Below are 18,806 nucleotides of genomic sequence, written 5' to 3'. Positions count from 1 at the left end.
GGTCGGAGGGGAGCGTTACAGAGGAATGCAGAGTAGAGAGGGTGGGGAGGAGCGGGACGTTGAAGGGAAAAGAGGGGTCTCTGTTTTAGATTAGAAAGATTAAAGAAGTGTATATGAGCTTCTTGATGAAAATGTGTTTTTATAGTGTGTTTGCTCCACTGGGGCCCTTGCCCTGCTGACACTAGACAGAAGTTAACGCAGGGCTCAAAGAAAAGTCTGATTAGTTATATTTGAAATCTTAAGTTTTTATTTTCATCTGTTTTAGGGGTACAACAGATTTAACTAGTGAAGTTTATTGAATATTTTTTTGACCGATGGAAAAAATGACAGAAGTTCACAAAATGGTGGTTATTACATACTGTACTCGGCAGCCAGGAAGTAGCTTGTACTTTTGAATTTGAACAGAAACACACACACACACACACACACACACACCCGTCATGCAGAACGGCGGGAACACTGCAGGCTGTGTATGATGGCTCTCGTTCACTTCCGTCCCAGAAACGTGTGTTTGCTATACGAGTGAACATGGGGAGAAAAGAGGAATTCATGTTGGTGTTTATTTGAGCTTCGGCCAAATCCAACCTGAAGCTGCAGAGCTGGCGCTCACGCTATGCACCAAACCCCAGTTGGTCCTGCACCCCCAGCTAGACATACACATACACACACATCTCCTGCTGTACACACGTTTACCTGGACATCCTAGCCATATCAAGGTGTTTGTATTTCCTTGCCCACCATTTAGGTCCTTCCCTGGCAGGTATTTCCCTTCCTTCCCCACCCCCTCACCCCTCCCACACACACGTACCCACACTGTAGGTGTGGAGAGGGGGGGGTGCTGTTTGTGGGCAGAGTGTATGAAGCTCTTGCATTGATAACCTGCAGCTCAGCCTCACTCGGTCTCACTTTGTGGCTGTCCCCATCACCTGGAGCGTCCTCCGGCCCATTCTGTCTCTTTTCTGCTTCTCACTGCTGGACCGTCTGTGGCCGCGCTCGGACCCCCTACCTTTAGCTGTCACCATGACGCCCACCGTGCCGCTTTTCCTGCTGCTGCTCGGCCTTATCGGAGCTCAGGCCACCTTTGATCAGCGTATGGCCGCCGCTATGGGTAAGAATGACCTTTTAACCCCTGAAGCCTAACTCAAAAACTCAGATGAGACCTAACACTGGACTCTAATTAGGAAAAGATCTGAAGTAATTTCCTTGTCGTACCTTCTCAGACTTGAAACCATACATAATATAGTTTGAAAAAAATATTTATGCAAAAGTATGTCAAAATATCACCAACTTAGATCAATGCTAAGACTATACTGAAAAATAAACCTTTTTTCTTTTTTCTATTCACATATGTATGTGAGTCTGAATGAAAGAGTTTATAAACTACATATATATATATACACATACATACAAGAAGAAAATCTACAGAATAATCACAATTAAAAGAGAAAACAAGTTCAGTTATTGTGATTGAAATGAGATTGAATAAAATAAATTATGTCAATATGCTGATTCTGTTGTGGTTGGTTATGTAAATTTATCAGGGTTTCTTCAGGTTTCACTAATTTTGATTTAAGAGCTTTAGAGAACCGTCATTATTTATTTAGCCTAAGTAAGTTAACCTCATATAATTATGTTGCTCAAATACTTAAGCAAGTCAAATACACCTTTGTTTATTGAAGGTGAAATTTTTCCAGCTCTGGAATGCAATTCTAGTGCTTTTGCACGTAACCTGCCCAATTTCTTCACCTCAGCATACAGCTTTGTAACAGATACATATAAGTTTTTCACCAGCTATCAAACATCCTGTATTACAGCTTTGGTAGATATAGACTTCATTATAAATTAGTAGTTGTAATATTAAATATTCAAATCAGTTTCAACACAAGCTGACCTGTGGTACTATAAAGAAAGGTTAGAATTTCTAATTTGTAAATATAAAAATTTAGGCAAAAGTATTTGGGATTTAGCTCAAAGATTGAAAATCTGGATGTATTTATTATTTTTTTCAGGCCTAAAATTGAGATTATTAAAGTTGTATAGGCAGTTTTAGTTTATATATCCATATTTTTTGTTGGCATTTGTTAATTTAAATATTTTGGTAAATCATCTGTGGTGCTTGGAAGTTGTGGGTCACAGTTATAAAGTTTGGAAAATGTGTGAACAATGTGGCACTTGAAGGTAGAGTGTATTTGTCTATTTTTAGGGAGAAAGCTTGGTAGATTTAAAAAAAGAATTACTGTAACAGAAGGAAATGTGAAAGTTGAGATTGAAAACAAGAGTGAGCTTGTGTTTAGTTTAGACCCACCCAGTATTTACTTTTGGGGTCCATTTAGATAGGAAATTGGCAGCAAAAGATTGGATTATTATATAATAGCTCCGTGTTATTTGCCTACATAGATTTGATGCTGGACAACTTTGGGTATAAAGTGGGACCCATATACTGTAAATGTGCATCTTTAGCAGAGTTTCTTAATACCCATTTGAGACAGAGCTAAGACCTACATAGAGAGTCCAATTGGCTCTTCTGGTATGGGCTGTGCTTTGTCAGCCCAAATGGACACCATGTACAAAACCCCATTGTGAGCCCAGACCCAATTAGTATTTATCCAAACTGAGCACGTTTGCTGGAGAAAGGCCCAAAATCTCTTTGATCGCGCTAAAAGAGCTGTGTTTAATACAGAGAATTATGAATCAGCTTTTAATTCATTTTTAATCACTAAAAGTAGATACCTTGCTGTTTTTCACATTAGACATGATTTATTGAGCTTTTATATAAAATGCACAAGTTTTTTCTGCCCAGTCTTTCCTCTATTTCTGCCTCTGTCATTCCATCTCTGAAGCCGAGTCGTCTCTGTTTCCACCCACTTCCTCATAAATACATTTTGTCAGCCTCCGTCCCCTCTCCCATCCATTCCCACTGCCTTCTTTCTCCTCTCATCTCCTCCCACAATTCCCCACCCTTCTCTGCTTTTTAATCTAATAGCCCTTCATTACTAAAAGCTGTAATTATGTTTTCTTTTTCTCAAAAATGTCACAAATGTAAACAGACAGTACAGGAAAAATAATTCTGGTTGCTTCCATGTGCAGCGGCAGGTCTGTGCAAAACCCGTCCCACAGACCTCGTGTTCATCATAGACAGCAGTCGTAGCGTTCGCCCTTCAGAGTTTGAGCAAGTGAAGGTTTTTCTGACAAACGTCATCGACGGGCTGAACGTGGGACCCAACACCACCCGAGTCGGAGTTGTCAACTACGCCAGCCGTGTCAAGAATGAGGTAGAGATCAGTTCCCAACAGCTTCACAAATCTTACATAGTGAGGAAGTTGATTATTTATCAAGTCTGGAAAAATGAGTATGGAGAAGTGTTTGAGTTTCCATACTTTAGATGTTATTAAGTTATCTGAAAGACACAAATCTGATTTAGATTTAGAAGATGGTATTTATCTTTTGCTGCATGGGCACATCAGCAAACGTTTCATTTGTTTTAAGGCTTTTGGACTTTTACTATTGTCCAAGTCTGGAAAGGTTAAGACACATGAAAGTTGAGTTTACAGATTATGAAGTCTAAGCTTACACTGGACCTAAATTGTTGATTTGGTTTAGCATTGTGCATAATTTGAAGAAAACACATATTCTCAAATGTTTATAATGTCGTAAGAATATTTACAGAAAAATCTTGACACTTGAGTCATGGAAATTTCTAAAATGGAAATGTCGCCCTCAGTCCTTGTTGTCATTGCCGATCTGTAGGTGTCTTTGAAGACTCACCGTACCAAAACTGCTCTGGTCAAGGCTGTGAGCAAAATCGAGCCTCTTTCCACTGGAACGATGACTGGATTGGCCATCCAGTTCGCCCTGAATGTGGCCTTCAGCGAGGCTGAGGGAGCTCGGCCCAAATCTCCTGATGTCAGCAAGGTCCAATGTAGATTTCAGAAGCTTTACACAACCAGTTCAGACCATTCTCCAATCCTGGTGGACAGTTTACACAACAAATTTGCTTTCACAGGTCGCTATCATCGTGACAGACGGGCGTCCACAGGACAACGTGAAGGAAGTGGCTCAGCGTGCACGTGATGCAGGCATTGAAATTTTCGCCATCGGTGTGGGACGTGTGGACATGACCACCCTGAAGCAGATGGCCAGCGAGCCTCTGGATGACCATGTGGACTATGTAGAGAGCTACAGTGTCATTGAGAAGCTCACCAAGAAGTTTCAGGAGGTCTTTTGTGGTAAGATGAGAGAGCCACCCATGTTTACAGTAAGAGGAGGGAGCAGAAAGGAGAGATTAGTCAATCACAAATGAAAGAGAAGTTAGATGGCTATTATCCATGTCTTCATCACAGTGGAGAAGTTTCTGCTGGCCCCTTTGTACAGAGGGTAAGATGTCAGGACTATCATCTTTTATTCCAATTTATTGTGTCCTCTCTTTTGTCCTCTGTGCCTCCTCACTAAAACTCAAATAATGGACGGGCTAATTTCATCTATTCATGTCACACCTCCTTCAAATTCCCGCTTCATGAGGACATTAGGGCAGAAACAATCTTTTGGAAGGAGATTTGCTCCTGTTCCTCTCTCAACTCTCTCATAATCGAGGAGCGAGACTGATCCATCTGTAATTACAGATTTATTAGTGACAATCATTAAAACTGAATTAGTGATGCCCTTCGGCGGTCTCAGCCTGCGATAGTATTCAGGGCTTTGTGCTGCTGGCTCTGTAGAAGCCTGTCTTATTGCAGACGTTTCTTCCAAGGGCAGAGCTGCATGACGGCACTTTTACTTCATAATGGAGACAAATGTGTACAACATAAAGAAATTAGCACAACATATTTAAAAAGTCATGCTGCGGCAGCCTTTTCCACCTATTTGTTTTAAAGATCCACTGGAAATGTGCATAATCCTTCACATATTAAAGGGATAGTTTGTTCTTTTTGAAGTGGAGTTATGTGGCGTACGTACATGAGCAGTTAATGACTTATCTGTAGCAGGCAACAATCTGTCTGGCCCCAAAAATGAATCTCATTTAAGAGTTGGCTTAAGAGAGATGGAGAGATGTTCAAAGAAAATCACTCATGGGCTAAATACCTCAGTATTATGACTCATTGTTTATATTTGGGTACGAAACTAAGGTACAAAGTGACAAAAGAGCAAAGTAATAGTAAATGTCATAGAAAGACAACCTTCAGTGTCTCTCTACGTTTACCACTTTTGAAGGAGAGTTTTATCATCACTGTTGGAGCAAACACTCTGCATGTTAGTATTTGCAGAAAAACTAAGTCAACTTTTGTGAGTACATATGATGGCATGTAGGCCGCACACATTTCACAGTTGAGTGGATCATGCACTACATAGCAACACTTAAATCTTAGCTGTAACTTAGTGGTTTCTGGTAGGATGTCACTTTGTTAAAAAAAACAATTTCCTACATCTCTGATACTGGGCATTCACCATTTTGTCTAGTGACTGTCCAGTCTGCAGACATTTTATTTGACAAATGCCCTATAACAACATATCTTCTTGAAGCCATTAGCTACAGCACTAACTTCACCAATGCTAAGTATAGTTAGCTTTGCTATATGCTAATGGTACCAGAATAGGACCAAACAGCTTCTTAAACTATCTAACCAGATCGACAAAGCTATTTTTTGATTACATATGGCAAAGACCATTCATCTTGCAATATTTTGGGCTATCCACAAGAAACCACTCAGGTGTCTCTTGCAGTAAAGACATTGACTACTCATGGACACTCTTCAAAACCTTGCTTAAGAACAAATACACAAAGTGTAATATCCCTTTTGAATGACTGCAGATTGCAGTGGATCATTAAAAGGCTCACTGAAATTCAAACTGACATAGTTTTTTTTTTTTTTTACCTCCTAACCCTAATCAACAACCCCCGTGTGTGTGCTTGCACCTTTCCGTATGGTGATGTGTGCACTGTGTCCTGTACACACACACACACACACACAGACCCAGTATCAGACCTGTGTGCCACTGGGGATCACGACTGTCAGCAGGTATGCATCAGCACCCCAGGATCATACAAGTGTGCTTGCAAAGATGGCTTTACCCTAATGGACGATGGTCGCACTTGCAGTGGTGAGTGTGTGTGTCTGAACGTATTTGTGCCAGCTTAATAATAGTGCAATTCGATTAAGATTATCCCCTCGATGTATTTTCTGCTATCAACAGCTTGCGGCAATGCTGCGATAGATACGGTATTTGTGATTGATGGCTCAAAAAGCGTGCGTCCTGAGAATTTTGAACTGGTCAAGAAGTGGATCAACCAAATCATTGACAAACTGGATGTCTCTGATAAAAATACTCATGTTGGTCTTGTGCAGTACTCCAGCACAGTCAGAACGGTAAGTTTCAGTTTTTACTCTCGGTGCTGCCACAACAAGCCATTAATATCCCTCTCATTTTGAGATTCTGCTGTTGTTAACACACAGGAGTTTCCCCTGGGCCGATTCAACAACAAGAAAGACCTGAAAGAGGCTGTGAAGAAGATGGACTACATGGAGAGGGGAACCATGACAGGCATGGCTCTACGCCACATGGTTGATAGTGTCTTTAACATCGCTCAGGGAGCCCGGCCTGGAGTGCAAAAAGTCGCTATTGTCTTTACCGACGGACGCAGCCAGGACTACATTGGAGATGCGGCTAAAAAGGCAAAGGAACTTGGTAAGATGGAGGAAAAAGAAATCTACTTAATATAATAGTGTTGAAAGGTAAATGCCAAAAATAATGCTACAATGTGTTTGTGCCTCACAGGTTTGAAGATGTACGCTGTTGGAGTGGGCAATGCATTGGAGAGTGAGCTAAAACAGATTGCCTCTGACCCAATTGGAGAGCATTACTTCTACACAGCTGACTTCAAGGCAATGAGCCAGATTGCCAAGAAGCTACAAATTAACGTTTGCAATGGTAGTTACCAAAATCGACAAACTGAACAAATACTTATATTACAAGAAAAGCAAAGATTTAACCCTGTGCTTTAATGCCACAGGTGAAGACCCTTGTGAGTGCGACACTCTTGTAAAATTCCAGAAGAAAGTAGAGGATGCCCTACAAGCACTAAACAAAAAATATATCCTTTATGGTGACTGAGAGTGTAAAAAAATATGTTGTGTGTGTAACGTCAATAATCTTTAGTGTGGCAGCTGTTACTGAGGAAAAGAGAATGCAAATGAGCAATTTTCATTATGGAGTGAGATATTTGAAATAAATATCTCAACAATAATAAAGTCAGAGGAAGCACAGATATGCAAGCAACTGTAGTGTCATGTTGAAACCTGTTTGCTGTACATTTAGGCTGTAAGAGAAAGTACGAGAGTGCAACACTATCGGTGGATAACAGGAAGGCTGAACATATTACAACAAAGTTGCAGTTTTATCCTTTTGAAATTTCGGTATCTGTTTGGCATCAACCATAGTGGATTTGGTGGCCTTTTGGAAGTCTCCAAGTTTAGGCAAGAGTTTACTGTCTTCAGGTAATACTCAACATAACTGTTGTTTAAAAGAAGCTAGCTGTGCTACCAGTGCTAATCTCTAATGTAAGATGCTAAAGACAGTGTGTGAACTCCATAAACATGTTGCCTTTGTTTAAAAATACTAAAACCCTGTTTTATAAAACGTACTCTCTCACTTAATAGTCTGACCTCACTCCTACTCCTAGGAATAATTAATGATTGTAATAATGAGTCGGATGTCTGTGTTATTGACTATCTCTGTTTCTGCCCTTAACAACATCTTACTAGAGAGTATGTCGAAGAGGATTGCCTTGCTGGAGAACAAAATTGTTTGAAGACTCCCATGCAACTCATCTCTTATGGCTCTGCACACTCACCATGTTGCATTCAGTAAAATACTCAAGTATATGAATCCAAACTTCTGCTTGTGCCCTGAATTTCTCCAGATTCTTCCAACCAACTCCTGCCAACTCTATCCCTGATTTTTCTCCATCTCTCCTGGGACACAAACCTCAAATTACCATGGGGGACCAGCCTTTATATGCGCATGTTCTCCGTAGGTTGCGCTCCAAAGCCGGCCTGTGTGCTAATAAAAGTCTTCCCTCATAGGGAAACAGTGATGGTTAACTAAATGTTTTTTTCTTTGTCACGGCCGGAAACAACCTCTGCCAAGTTAAATGAGGCGACTTCATCACCTTTGCTTCTCTGTTTTTACTTTTTGCTACCTGCCTCTCTTTTCTTTCTATTTAAAAGGCAGCTTTATACGTATACCGGTAAATTAATATAAGATTTATGTCTGACGGGAAGAATACAAAGGTGATGTTTATTTTGCTAAATAAAGGTGATTCAGGAAGTTAACAAAGTTGTGGTCTTTATGGGTCAGAAAAAGTTATGAAGCAAACAAAGCACAAATGCACATAGTTCAATGTAGTTTCATATTATTTTAGTATAAAACAGGTCAAATTAAAATTGCTACAGTGTGTGGTTTTAAAATATGTAGTGGGCTCATGAGGACCAAAAATGCTGGATATCTTTGGGTTGCCTGCTGCAGCTTAGCTTAATTGCACTGTAAATTTGGATAATAGTCTTTAAGTGCTAAAGTGCTTCTCGAGGGGCAAATATCTGTATGAAAACAAAACAGAACATTAGCTGATTCCCCCCGTTTAGGAAAGGATTCACAAAACTCTGATAGTGAAATGCCTTTATGAAAGAACAAATGAAAATATCAAAGTAGTGTTAAACAGAAATCCAGCAGCAAAAACTGTTAAGCCATGACTTTGATTATTTTATTATCATTTAATATTGAAAGATCATTTAAAAATGATTGGGGCAAAAATTTGCAAATTGGCTGCATGAATGACTGAAGTACATACAATGCAACTAATTTGACACAAAATAAAGTAATATGAAACTATAAAGCAAAACAGGTTGTCACAAGAAGATACCTAAGAGAGAAGTCAAAGAAACAAGAGGTGGGTTTTGATGTAGACAATATGGGTTATTGCCCAGAGCGGCAGAGTGGACAGTACTTGGGACCATCTGATATATAAAAAAAGTTCTGTTGTATCTTGGCCCCCCAAGATTAAATGCAATTCATGTCAGTTCAATTTAGTTTGGCTAAAAATAGTTTAATAATCCCATAAAGAAGTTAAATGTTGTGACTCATCCAAATTTTTTCAGAGTTGTTGTATAGATGCTGATGGTTGTGGGCAGGAAGCAGTAGCAGTCTGTATTACAACAGCCTGAAGAAGCCGCTGACTGAAGACATGCTGTTGTTAAATATCAGTCTCTAAAGAAGAATATACTTAGGAGTTGTCTGTAATGTTCTTATTTTATGAAGAATCCATCTTATTTGAATAGCGCTATTCATTCATGATATTTAGTTTAAATATCTGAAACATTTTAGTGTAAAGAGAGAAACAGAAGAAAACACTGTGCTGCACTAAAAATCAGTAAATTAACTCCAGAACATGTCTTCATTCAGAGGCTACTTCAGATTAACTGGAATACAGACAGCTACTGGAGAGCCTGTCTGTCTACGGCCATCAGCATTTACAAAACCTCTTAGAAGAAAATTGGATAAAATAATGAGATACAATAAATAGATTTTTGAATGTAATTTAAACTGAATCAAAGCAGTTTAGAAGTGAAAGCAAGTTTATAAGATACATGACATAAACAACCTTAAGCTAAAAAATGTTTAGTTGGATATTATCTAAAGCTTTGTAGAGTGTTAAACTAGGAAATGAAGTATTCATGAAAAGTTTCACCACAGTGACGTCACAAAACGGACTCTAAAACATCTGAACACAAACAGCCAGGATTATCAGAAAGTTCTTGGCTCTTGCAGTTTAATCAGAGTAAATAATCACACGTTGTATTAAATGTGTATTTCTGTCAAGAGCTGGAGGCCTCACCCCCATGTTTAAAAACAAACGAGTATGCCGCTTTTAAAAGCGCCGTTCGCAGCATTTGCTAGCTGACGCTACAAGCTAGTTTAGCGGGCTAACCGGAAGCGTCACATTCAGGCAGCCGGGTATGAAGAAGGAAGGACGGGGGGAGGCTCCGACTGCTCATTCATCCCTGTGTGAGTTTATGCGGAGTGAACGATAATATTGTTCCAAGTATTTGACGTTGACGTAAACTAATGTTTGATTCAAACTACCTGAGAGTTACCTTTACTTCAGGTTGAGCTAGCTTGAGAACAACAGGCAACCTCAGCTCAGGTGTACCAGGACATGGCCAGCAGTTCCGCACCAAGCTTCACATTCCAGGCTAATGGAGAAGACAACCCGAGGCAGGTGTCGGGCTCCGGGAGCTCATGTCGTCACCTCTCCGATTCAGAGTCCGAAATCTGCCCGACGACGAAGAGCTTAGCTCGGCTGTGCAGTAGGGACAAAGATGAGCGGGCCGCGGCTCTGGAGAAGCTGAGCCAGAAGATTCTAGAGTGTTTGGAATTGGACCGGGCCGGTTCGGCTCGGCTCAGCAAACAGACGCTTCTTCATCTACTCCGGCTGTCCAGGTCGTGTCCCCTTCAGGAGGTTCGGATAAGAGCCACCGAGCTGCTGTGTATTGCACAGGTAATGTTGGGCTGTTCAAAAGCATTTTTTTTTTTGTGCTTCATATTGCAACAACAGGGAACCTGGAGCTCGATGATGCAACTATTATGCAAATAAGAACTGCATACAAATTGGTTTCTGCACGGCTTTTATTTTTAAGAACGAGTAACCCACGCAGTCACCATAGACTTGGACCTGATAATCATTTATCAGCTGGAAATGGTCCTGATTACCTGCAGACTGCGGGATATTTCATCAGACACTGAAGTGAAGGTGATGCAAGCTCCTGCTGCTGTGAGCACAAACAAGCAGGCCGGACACGCCTCCTCCCGGTGCCCTGAAAAACACGCAGCAGGCAGGCACACCCCCCTAGTCCCAAAGCAGCGCTCTAAAGTAACAGTCGCACCGGCTTGACGCATTTCTACCATTTTTTTTTAAATTAACCTAACTAATGTTGCTAGAAGCAACAAGGAGATTCACTTGAAGTATTTATCTCTCGTGTTCAGATGTCGGTGAGTTTTTTTCACTTGCAATTTGCGTTCTTTTAAGAACTGCTTGTTATGAAACGGGTGTCCAATTGCAGGTCGGCTGCTGTGGTCTGATCGGGGTTTTAGATTTCATGCGGTTATTTATTTATTTTTTTTACTCATTTATTGTTTTACCAAAGTATGGTTTGTGCTGAAAAATGTAGAAAAATGTTCGTTAAACGGTAAATACGTGACTTTTATGGTTGCCTACTAACAGTTGAACCCAAGAGTTTAAGTTTAACTTTAAAAAACTTTAACCCAGTTTTTAATCCAAGTTTAACCCAGATCCAAGACTTTCTGTATCTGGGACTAGCTGGACAAAGGTTGTCAATAGATAACTAATAATCAGCTGTTTGTAATGTAATTCTACTTAAAGCAAAATTACATATCTTCCCTTGTTTATGGGAATTGGTCGTTTTTATTTTTTAATTGAAGTTTGTACCTTATTTTTTTAGGAGCAGGAGCCTTCTGGTTAAGCACTAAAACTAGCAATAAAGCCATATTTACAATGAAGAAATATGTCTGCTGCTACAATGAAGAAGGTTGTCATTTTTCTTCAAATAGAATAATCATCAGATTATTTGACAGAAATGTGTTATTCTCTATTTCCAGGAGGAGGGGATTGAAGTACCTCGAGCCTTGGCTTCTGGTCCAAGTGCTTTCATTCCTGCAAAAGAGGTGTGTAGCTGCAGACATTTCTGATGCTTAAATGAGGTTCACATTAAGCTTTAAATGTTAAGATTTGGTAAATTGGAACAATTTGTTGTCTCACTATTCACTAAACTACCACTAGACCTTTATATTGGTTTTTCTCTTTGATTTATAATACTATTACTGCAGCACCCATTGCCACCTTTCTGGATTAAAACCAACTGATCACCTCCTCTATAAGGGGTTTCCTACTTGATTGTAGTTAAATTCTACAGTATGCCAATAATGTTGTGTGTTTGCACATTGTTAATGTCTATTGATGCAAATCCAAAGACAGAATACCAGATATCAAGCACCTTTGTGCAGAACCAGAATAGAATAGAAAACGGAAAACAATTTGGACTGATTTTCAACTTTCTTTGAGGTCTGAACTGTTGATTCCATTTTTGTTTTTTTTTCCTCATTCTAAGGTCTCTTACACTTAAAATCAACAGGAGTTTTAAAACCATCAGAACATTAAGGAATTACAAAAATGTCCATATTCATGCTTGTCAGATTTGTTTCTAATCCTTATCTTCTCTTTTTTCAACTGAAAAAAGCATCCATAAACCAAAACTGATAGGAGTCCTTCATTTTGATGCGTATATTGAAAATGAATATTCAAATCATATTTCCATGCATTTGGCCAGGCTTTGATCGTATTCTGTCAGACAAGCGCTTTATGTTTAAGGTTTCTGAGTTTTCAACAAGTCAAAGAAATTAATTTTCTACCTTTGTTTGCAGTGAATAACATGTACATTCATTAAATATATACATATACTGTCTGATAAAGTGACAATATTCATGGTACTTGTTTTTCGTCTTTAGATTTCCTATCTTTAATGCTCTGACATTTATGTTTTTATGACTAAATGAGCCGGGTAAAAAAAACTGGCTCAGAAACAGTGGGGCCATCGTTTCTGATGCAACATTGCCGTAGGAGCTGCATTAGCCTGTGAAAGATGCAATACTAGAGTTTTGTTGCCAAAACTCCTGTTAAATGTGACTCATGAAGCTTAATTTCCGCAACAGAAATTATTGCCTTATTAGCTAGATGTTATTAAAAAAATAAAACATTTAGATGAAATTTTGGATTCTTTAATAAATCCACATTATCTACAGTAGGAAAAAGTAAAAAAAATTCCTTGACAAGGTTTGAACTTGAATCTCTTTTTGTTTTTCAGATATTGATAGAAGGGCTAAACCAGGACGTCCTCATTGAGTCTTTTCTTTCACTGGGTCGAGTCGATCATCTCACCATGGTCATGGCGCTCCACCCGTCTTATCTGAGCTGCTTCTTGAGGATCCAGCAGGCTTTGTTTGAACTGGACGGCCCTTTGCCCCGTGACTGGAGACATTACGTTTCCGTAATGGTAAGGAAATCTCTTTGAATTCCTGTTGCTATTTAGAAGGAGTTGTTGTTATTATTATTATTATTATTATTTATCTGGAAAAACAACAAAATCAGTTATCAGTTAATATAATTATGAGCTCACTCTGTTCAGAAATAATGCAACAGACCTGCCACTTAATATGTTGCACTAACTACCATATTTCCCTGAGGTTATAACTTAATGATTTAAGATTTTTATTTTAATGTTATTTTTCACTAGGTTTGCTGTGTTTTAAGATATATGTTGATATTGCTTTTGTTTGTGTAAATACAGAAGTTCATATTTATGCAATAATTTTGTTTAAATTATACACAAAAAAAATGCAATGAAAGAGAGCTTACACTTAAAATGTAATGTTTCAAAGTATTTGCTTAAAATTATTTCTGTCAAAAGCAAACGTACATTGACCTCGACAATACACTATTCTGTAGTTCTCTGACTGAGCTTTGGAAATGTATTTTAATTTACCGGGCTTATTCTCATCGAGTTGTTTTTAGCAAACTACTTTCCCCCCATTGGTTCCATGAGAGCATCAACAAATGTTGTGCTTATGTTTCCAATTATGACTGTATTGATTTATTGTGAAACATTTAATATCAGTGTTGTTAAACCTAACACATTTGTGGTGTTTTTGAGGGATCTTAAGCTGCCATAACAAGTCACTAACAGGTTTGCCAACTTGCTTCTTCATAGTAATGTAGTGACTTGTTTCTCATTTATTAAACCAACTGCTCCACCTACCCCAGATATTTACTGTTGTTTCTAACCACAAAACGCCCGATATCATTGTTTGACTTTGATGCGTACCTCAAATATAAGGCCATGTTTTCAATGGAAATACTGCCGTGTTTATTTTTAGTTTACCTTCCTGGTGTCTTTCAGGCTGCAGCCCGACACCACTGTTCATACATGGTGCAGCAGCACAGCAAGGCTTTCCTGGAGGCTGGAGGGGAAGAGAGCTGGCTCGGCGGCATCAAGCACGCGCCCGTCAAACTCCGCAGCCTCCACACCCTCAACAAGCTGCTGGCACACCGACCCTGGCTCATCACACAGCAGCACATCCAGGTCAGACATATCGGCTGCTCGCCCACTCACTTCCTGTCTGAAGTCAACTTTATGTCTTGCCATTTTTTGTTAATAGTAATAGTTAATAGCAGATTTCTGATTTGCATCCAAACTCACCTCCTCGGTGACTCACCCGGTGAAATATTCTGGAAACTGCGTTCTTGCATTAGGTAGCCAGAGCTACTCTAAAATGCTGCATTTTTCTCAGCAGACAGTCAAATCTCGCCAACATTTTTGTAAAAGAAGAATGTATAGTGCTTAAGCCTGCCACAAAGAGCAAATAATCAATTAATTGCACGGTAAATTAAAATCATTTCCATTCTGACGGTTCATATTTTTTGAAAGGCAGTTTTGTTTAGAGACTTCATAATCCATTTTTTTTATGGTTTCGGTTTTGTGTGGGTTTTATTTCCGTTTTATTTATTGTTTTTGGAGTGTTTTATTTTGAATATTTAAAATGTCTTCCAGTTCCAGTGTGGAGTGTTCTGCCCAAAATGTAAGTTTATTGTTCATTGGGAGGGCAAACTTGCATTATTACGCCATTATCAATATACTATTTGAAAATGGCCTCAAAACAACAATATCGTTTACCACAGTAATTTCAGGGACAATTTATAATCAAACAAAATTTGTTATTGTAACAGGCCTTATAGTGCTTTGTGTGAAATATTTAATGAGATGTAAATTTCAGAAGACCAAGCAAATCATTTTACTGCAGTTGTCACCAATTTTAGGCAGCCATGATGGATTTTCAGGTTGGATTTGGTGAGACACCTCAGTATTTCTCAATCAAAATTCTCATATCATCTGTCTGGTCTTTTAAAAAATTAAAAATATGATCCTATTTCATCTACAACTTTATTAATTGAGGGCATACTAATGTTACCAGTTTTTCATGACAAACTGTGGCCGTCGCCATTAAAATAGTCTTGAAATGTGTTCACATGATGAGCATATTATTTACCCATATCTCTAATTTCTAACCCAACAAAAGTATTTATCAAGCTCTTTCTTACCAATCTTTGCAGGAGTTGGTGTGTGCCGGGGCAGAGCCGCGTTGGTCCCTGGCCGAACTGATCCATGCCGTGATTCTGATGGCACACACTCACTCGCTCTGCTCCTTTGTGTGGGGCTGTGGGTTAAACCCAGAGCCGGACCACATTGGGGGCTACGCCTTCCATCCTCCGTCGCCTAGTCACATTCCTCGCAGCCCTTACAGCCCGGCTCATGAGGATGGCAGGCAGGAGGTGAGTCACAGTCATTCCCATCAGCAGTCCGACAGGTTACCGGTTTTAACAAAGGCCGGTAACCTGTCGGCGTTTTTGTGTATATAAACATCATAATTTCGATGGTTTGCAGCTGGTGGATGGAGCTGTGGAGGTGGAGGTACTGATGAAGAGAATGGTGGAGCTGCAGCAGCAGCAGGAGGAGGAGGAGTGCACACAGGAGGAGATGGTCACTCGGTTTGAAAGGGAGAGGAGCGAGAGTATACCAACAGGTAAAAATACACCCGTTTACTGTCGGTCACTCCGTCGGCCGCTTGGATATTTGCTAACTCGACTTCTTTGACTGCGTTTGTTTAGCGGTGGTAAGAGGAGCTCCACCTGAGCTGGTGTTGTGTCTAGTTGAGGAACCCGAGTTCAGATATGAGGACTTTGCCCCCAGAGGAGAACAGTCCCCACCCATCATGAGAGCACAGGTAGTTCACAGTTTTATCTGTTCAAATATTTTCTAAATGTTACATTTTAACTGTAAACACAAAAGTTGTTGAATTATTTTCTAAAGAAAAAGTCGAGTAGGGCTGGAACGGTCAATCAAATCAATCGTGATGAATTGATTAATGAGTAATTGTCAACTTGTATAGTAATTGATTCATTGTTAACTGGAGTATACAGACTAAGAAAGGCCATTTGCTCAAAAAACATTTTCCGACCAGTGATTAAGCCAAAACAGTACAAAGAAATACATTTTGCATTTAAGATGAATGCAAAATGTCTGTAAATATGTTCTACCCAGAACTCCTTATGTGGCAGTTTTAGCTTCACCTGGTGCAAATTCAGTACAAAAATAAAACTAAATAACATTTTAAGCACCTTTTGCTACCCAGTTATTAATCAGTTAAATGAAAAAATAACCACCAGATCAGCCTTACACTGTGTTGTTGCCGAGTCGAGCAGAAAGGGCTCAGCTTTTCACATGTTGATGTTAAAGTCATTATTGTAAATAAGAATTTGTTCTTAACAACTTATCAGGTTAAATAAAGGTTCAATAAATAAATAGAAATATTTTTTAGCTGCAGATGCACCTTTTGCTGCAAATGCTCAAGTGTACGCTAAAGGAATGCGATGTTATTGCATTTTATGCAAAAATGTTTTTCTTATTTAAAAGAAAAAAATTGAATTACTTATTTGCATCTCTTATTGTAGTCCCAATACTGCATAAAATGAAGACTAAAGTGGATAAATAAAAAATCTGCAGAAATGTGCCATTTTTTAAATCATGTTAATCATCAGAATAATTTATTACAATAATAATTGTTAATTGTAGGCCTGAAGTCGAGTCTTCACTCGGTAACAACTTCCTCACCACAGTCACCACTGTCAATCACTGATCATGGCCTTTCCAGAGTAAAATCACTAATTTCAGTTATTAGCTGATTTGCTTGTGCATCTCATTTGCTCCTACGATGATCTTAAAAATCCTAACATCTGATCTGCAGGATTATTCATGGGAAGATCACGGATTCTCTCTGGTGCAGAGGCTGCTTCCCGACATGGGTCAGTTCCTGGATGAGGAATTTCAGGTACTTTCGCCTTTAATCTCCTAAAAACAATGAGGATGAAAATGACCCGAGAGCAAAAACACACTCTCTATGAATCACTGGTAGATTTAAGAGCACACTGCCTTTATGGCTTGATCTCCTTAACAGATAAAGAACTAAAATCTAAAAGGTTACTTTTTTTTTGTTTGTCACTCAAAATAACTTTAAGACACCTGAAACAAGACAGTGGGCAGTAGTTTTTGTTTGACCATTTGCTAGGATTCTAACGTCCTCTTTGTCGGGTATCACAGTTGTAAATTTGTAGAAAAAAAGTCTTTCAATTCTTGTTTCAGGGATTTCACTCATTTTCAGTTACTTGGCTACAACACATGCTTGAAGTAAAATGCACACAGTCCAAGTGGTTACCTTTGCAAGGATGCTTTATTCAGCAGATTATATGAATACTTTTTAAAGGATATTTAAAATCGTGATCGGTTTGTGTGTAAAAACAAAAAAAAGCTTGTTTAAGTTGATGATGGTGATGCAACTTTGCAGGTTGTGAGCAACTTGACTTATAACAGGATGGCCATGCATGAAGACGTGGACACTTACACTCTGAGGAAAGCTCTGTGGAACTACATCCACTGCCTCTACGGCATACGGTTGGTGTAGCACTCTCCACTCTCACACCTCCTAAACCAAATGCCCACCATATTCCCACCATCTTAAGTCTTTTCTGCATCTGCAGGTACGACGATTACGACTACGGCAGTGTCAATGTTTTATTGGAGCGCTCTCTGAAGGTCTTTGTTAAAACCATGGCCTGTCACCCTGAGCAGACCACTGCGAGCACATACCACGCCTTCTGGAGACACTTCAGACACTCCGAAAAGGTACGGACTGGTTCAGACACACACCTAACCTGACCTCTGTCATCACAAATCACTTGGCATTTCAACTCCTCCCTGGTATCTTCTCAACAAAGAATGAATCACTGGCATTTCAGACTTTTACCGTCGTTTCCGTCTCTTTTAAATGTCATCAGAAAACGAAGCTTTACAGACAGGGGTTGAAAATATTTCACCCTTTTACCCAGAGGTAGATGACATGGCATTTTGTTTTTTCCCTTTTTTCCTGCAGGTTCACGCCAACCTAATAGTGATGGGAGCTCGGCTACAGGCTGCTCTTCTTTATACTCTGAGGTCGATAACTGCCTACATTAAATGACTTTGTTGCACACCTTCTTGCAGATGAGCCGCTGTGATGAAAAAAAAACTTATTCTCACACACTACAGTGAATGTTTGCAAATTCATATCGTATGTTTCAGTGTTAAATGTTTTTGATGCTGCTTTGCAATGTGGATGTATTTAAAAAAATGTTACCTATTTTTGCACTGAGTATGTCAGGATGGAAATCCCTAATAGAGCCTTGAGCGTTCTGATTTATCTTGCACACATCTGTAAAATCTACATGCTACACTCCTGGTTATGTCAGGTCAGTTTGTTACTGCATTAGTAAATCATTGATTTAAAAAGAAATGTTTATTTTTGATGTTTAATTAACACTCTACTCAGAAAAAAATCATCAAGATTCTAGTTACTGTCTTCAGGTAAGCTGAAACTTAAAATATCTTGTATTTTTATAAGCAATAAAGATACTTTAATGGTGAAATATTTTTGCCTTTTTTCCTCTGTCTTTGTTCCGAAGTCTGGAGAAGTCTGGGCACTTATTAAATAGTAAATTTAATATGGAAATAAGTTATAATATTTTCCCTTACTAAAACTTAAAGGATAGAAATCATATTTTTTCTGAAAACGGCTTCCAAAAGACCATATCTTTT

At 39.1% G+C, this 18,806-nt stretch overlaps 2 protein-coding genes across 5 annotated transcripts; both read left to right on the top strand.

The window, feature by feature from the left end:
• Positions 1–849: 849 nt before the first annotated feature.
• On the top strand, positions 850–8,327 carry matn1 (matrilin 1, cartilage matrix protein). 2 transcript variants are annotated; one of them, XM_023344467.1, is made up of 10 exons: positions 854–1,108; positions 3,088–3,272; positions 3,748–3,912; positions 4,004–4,226; positions 5,968–6,096; positions 6,190–6,362; positions 6,450–6,681; positions 6,772–6,924; positions 7,007–7,087; positions 7,755–8,327. In XM_023344467.1, the coding sequence occupies exons 1-10, from the start codon at positions 1,021–1,023 to the stop codon at positions 7,802–7,804; spliced, it is 1,479 nt and encodes a 492-aa protein (XP_023200235.1). In that variant the 5' UTR covers positions 854–1,020; the 3' UTR covers positions 7,805–8,327. The 2 variants fall into 2 exon arrangements, with proteins under 2 accessions (XP_023200236.1, XP_023200235.1); XM_023344468.1 differs by lacking the exon at positions 5,968–6,096 and having other exon boundaries at positions 850–1,108; positions 7,007–7,086; positions 7,753–8,327.
• Positions 8,328–9,951: 1,624 nt separating this feature from the next.
• Positions 9,952–18,637, top strand: LOC102218432 (sestrin-2-like). Of its 3 annotated transcripts, XM_005797416.3 has the most exons (12): positions 9,952–10,056; positions 10,157–10,549; positions 11,668–11,733; positions 12,930–13,118; positions 14,022–14,204; positions 15,233–15,451; positions 15,564–15,702; positions 15,788–15,903; positions 16,924–17,007; positions 17,521–17,627; positions 17,714–17,858; positions 18,106–18,637. In XM_005797416.3, exons 2-12 carry the CDS (start codon positions 10,208–10,210, stop codon positions 18,190–18,192), a joined length of 1,677 nt encoding a protein of 558 aa, XP_005797473.1. In that variant the 5' UTR covers positions 9,952–10,056; positions 10,157–10,207; the 3' UTR covers positions 18,193–18,637. The 3 variants fall into 3 exon arrangements, with proteins under 3 accessions (XP_005797473.1, XP_023201287.1, XP_023201288.1); XM_023345519.1 differs by having other exon boundaries at positions 9,973–10,549; XM_023345520.1 differs by lacking the exons at positions 9,952–10,056; positions 10,157–10,549 and adding an exon at positions 10,883–11,040.
• Positions 18,638–18,806: the final 169 nt, after the last annotated feature.

Source organism: Xiphophorus maculatus, chromosome 13 (assembly GCF_002775205.1).
Source record: "Xiphophorus maculatus strain JP 163 A chromosome 13, X_maculatus-5.0-male, whole genome shotgun sequence".
Lineage (NCBI taxonomy): Eukaryota > Metazoa > Chordata > Actinopteri > Cyprinodontiformes > Poeciliidae > Xiphophorus > Xiphophorus maculatus.
Note: the sequence above shows the minus strand (reverse complement) of the source record. Positions and strands in the feature narration are given on the sequence as shown.

Coding starts and splice junctions, on each gene's coding strand:
- matn1 (XM_023344467.1), top strand. CDS start 1,021: ATGACGCCCACCGTGCCGCTTTTCCTGCTGCTGCTCGGCCTTATCGGA. Junction 1,109..3,087: donor GCGTATGGCCGCCGCTATGG/GTAAGAATGACC, acceptor TTCCATGTGCAG/CGGCAGGTCTGTGCAAAACC. Junction 4,227..5,967: donor GTTTCAGGAGGTCTTTTGTG/GTAAGATGAGAG, acceptor ACACACACACAG/ACCCAGTATCAGACCTGTGT.
- LOC102218432 (XM_005797416.3), top strand. CDS start 10,208: ATGGCCAGCAGTTCCGCACCAAGCTTCACATTCCAGGCTAATGGAGAA. Junction 13,119..14,021: donor GACATTACGTTTCCGTAATG/GTAAGGAAATCT, acceptor GGTGTCTTTCAG/GCTGCAGCCCGACACCACTG. Junction 14,205..15,232: donor TCACACAGCAGCACATCCAG/GTCAGACATATC, acceptor CAATCTTTGCAG/GAGTTGGTGTGTGCCGGGGC.